Source organism: Olea europaea, unplaced genomic scaffold (genome assembly GCF_002742605.1).
Source record: "Olea europaea var. sylvestris unplaced genomic scaffold, O_europaea_v1 scaffold17800, whole genome shotgun sequence".
In the NCBI taxonomy this organism is placed as follows: Eukaryota; Viridiplantae; Streptophyta; class Magnoliopsida; order Lamiales; family Oleaceae; genus Olea; species Olea europaea.
Genome location: NW_019235535.1, coordinates 1 through 2,219, shown reverse-complemented (window position 1 = coordinate 2,219; position 2,219 = coordinate 1). Strand labels below are relative to the sequence as shown.

The following is a 2,219-nucleotide window of genomic DNA, read 5'->3' as shown; positions in this document are numbered from 1 at the left end:
GGCGAGATTGGAGTATAACCTAGAAGGGAAGAGGACCATGACAAATTCATCCATATATATCATGAGATCTCACAAGTTTACAGACAACTGCTATTAATCCATGTAATCAACATCTTGACATCTAAAAACCTACATTATTGAGCACTTGAACACGTTTCCCCATGTGTAAGTCTAACAATGAGGAGACTTTAGATGTCTTTTGACTACACTTTACACCACATTGAATCACGCAAAATATCTCGAATTATTCATTTTCTTAATTAAGAATATAAAATCACTTACGAAAATTAATAATAGCCTAAATGATCTATATAAGATAATCTAGCTAGGGTTTTTACGACTAGTAAAGGTTAATTTGGATGTAAGTACCTTGATGACTTCAGATGGTCGGAAACCTCCTATCCACATGAAGCAACGTTCGACCGGAGTCTTCCACATGCCTGAGACAATGTGAAACACATCGGACTTGACAATCATACTCTTGAGGTTCATTAGCTGATCATAGTGTGACAAACAATTGTCTACAAAAATTCGGAGCTCATTTTCGGGTAAATTATCATTCATTGCAATTCGTAGCTCCACCATTAGGCAGTGGTGCTCCTCAAGCCACCTTGCATACTCGATGTCGAATACTGCAGCATCTAGAAATTAATTAAGGCATCCAAGTAAGCTTAATTAATTAATTGCAAATGAAACAAATTAATTTTGTTGATATGAACTACTATCAGGCCGCCTGCCCTCTTCGATATTTATACTTTCTGCTTTCTATTTTCAAGCATTAATAAATATCCAACCAATGTCGTAGTTCGATAATAAAAAGGTTTCAATACCTGAGTTTATGTTTCCCATAGCAACAGGGACCTGACCTTGATTTCCACCTAAAAGAGAACTTCCGCCTAAATAAATCCCCTAAGAAATACAAAAAATTTAATTATAAACCATATTTTTTATTAAAAATTAGCGTAGTTAATTTATTAAACATTATAATTAAGTTGAGGTGAAGAACAAGAATCTAAAATACTTGGGTTCTTGCTCTTTGAATTTCTTGTTCTAATTGAGTAAGCTTAATCCTACTTGACTCCAGCTGCTGAACATAAGCCTGTAACAAATACAATTAATTAAATAGTTTTTACAAATTAATTGAAAGTGCTCGTTCAAATTTCATACACATTATCCCTTCCATTAACCTTTTTCCTAAGCCTGCTTTTCCTTGCTGCCTCCCTATTCTGAGCAAGCCGCCTCAGAGCCTGCGTGCAAATGGAAATTAAGTTCATATATAAATATTTTATATAAATTAACTTCTTAAAAAAGATATAGGAGAATTTGCCTTAGGATCTGGTGTTTTTGGTCCTTCTTGCTCTGAACTCGAAGTTGGTCCTTTGCGGTTTCCCCCACGCTGCCACATCAAAGAAAATGAAACTCTTTTTAATTAAAACAGCAGTGCAAATCTCAGTTTATATACAAGATTCTACCATATTGTTTTTGGACATGTAATTATGTGTATATTTTATGTCCTAACCTTAACTGCTTTGGTTGGTTGAGCAGCAGAAGCAACATCATTTGTAGGGTTGGACAATACCATGGACGGCTCTGATGATCTCTTGGAAACACTGGCAGCTGGTGAAAATTTTCCAGTATTTTCCTACAAAACACCAAATTAACAAAACCCATTTTTGGAAAGATCAAAATTTTTTAACGGTTTTGATCAAAACCTTGGTTGCCATTGTTGATGATGGCTCTACATGCATGGGCTGAGAAGGGAAAATGTTGAGTGTGTGCGGCCTCATCCCAGAATTCTCTGCACTCAGAAAAAATTACTTATAAGCATTAACGGAAGGAAATAATCATACTCTATTGACTGACACTGATAATAATGGAAGAAAAAGAAAGTGGAAAGGAAAGTTCATGCATTTTAAGCTCTCTGCAAAAGCAAACAGAAACAAAGTAAAGGGAAAAAGTTGAAACAAAAATCAATTTTTGATTCGTACTCTCTTTTTAAGTACAATCAGATTTTGTAAGGAATTCTTGTAGCAGAAGTTTGTTACATGTCGTGGTCCATGATTCATAAAACAAGAACCCATATGAAATAAAACAAAATAAAATAAAAACACACATATAACCATTTTTTCTTCAAAACTGTAGGAAAAAAAGGTTCCTTCTCTAAGGATCTGGTCAAAGAAAGTACAATCAGATTTTAATCTGACTGTTCAACATACTTC

General features: G+C 34.5%; 1 protein-coding gene across 1 annotated transcript; it reads right to left on the bottom strand.

Moving 5' to 3' along the window:
* Positions 1 to 321: 321 nt before the first annotated feature.
* LOC111378181 (bZIP transcription factor TGA10-like) lies at positions 322 to 1,956 on the bottom strand. The gene is made up of 7 exons (XM_023001347.1): positions 1,713 to 1,956; positions 1,520 to 1,642; positions 1,328 to 1,396; positions 1,188 to 1,247; positions 1,022 to 1,099; positions 831 to 909; positions 322 to 641 (listed from the first exon to the last, which is right to left on the bottom strand). Exons 1-7 carry the CDS (start codon positions 1,785 to 1,787, stop codon positions 322 to 324), a joined length of 804 nt encoding a protein of 267 aa, XP_022857115.1. The 5' UTR covers positions 1,788 to 1,956.
* Between the last annotated feature and the right edge of the window lie 263 nt (positions 1,957 to 2,219).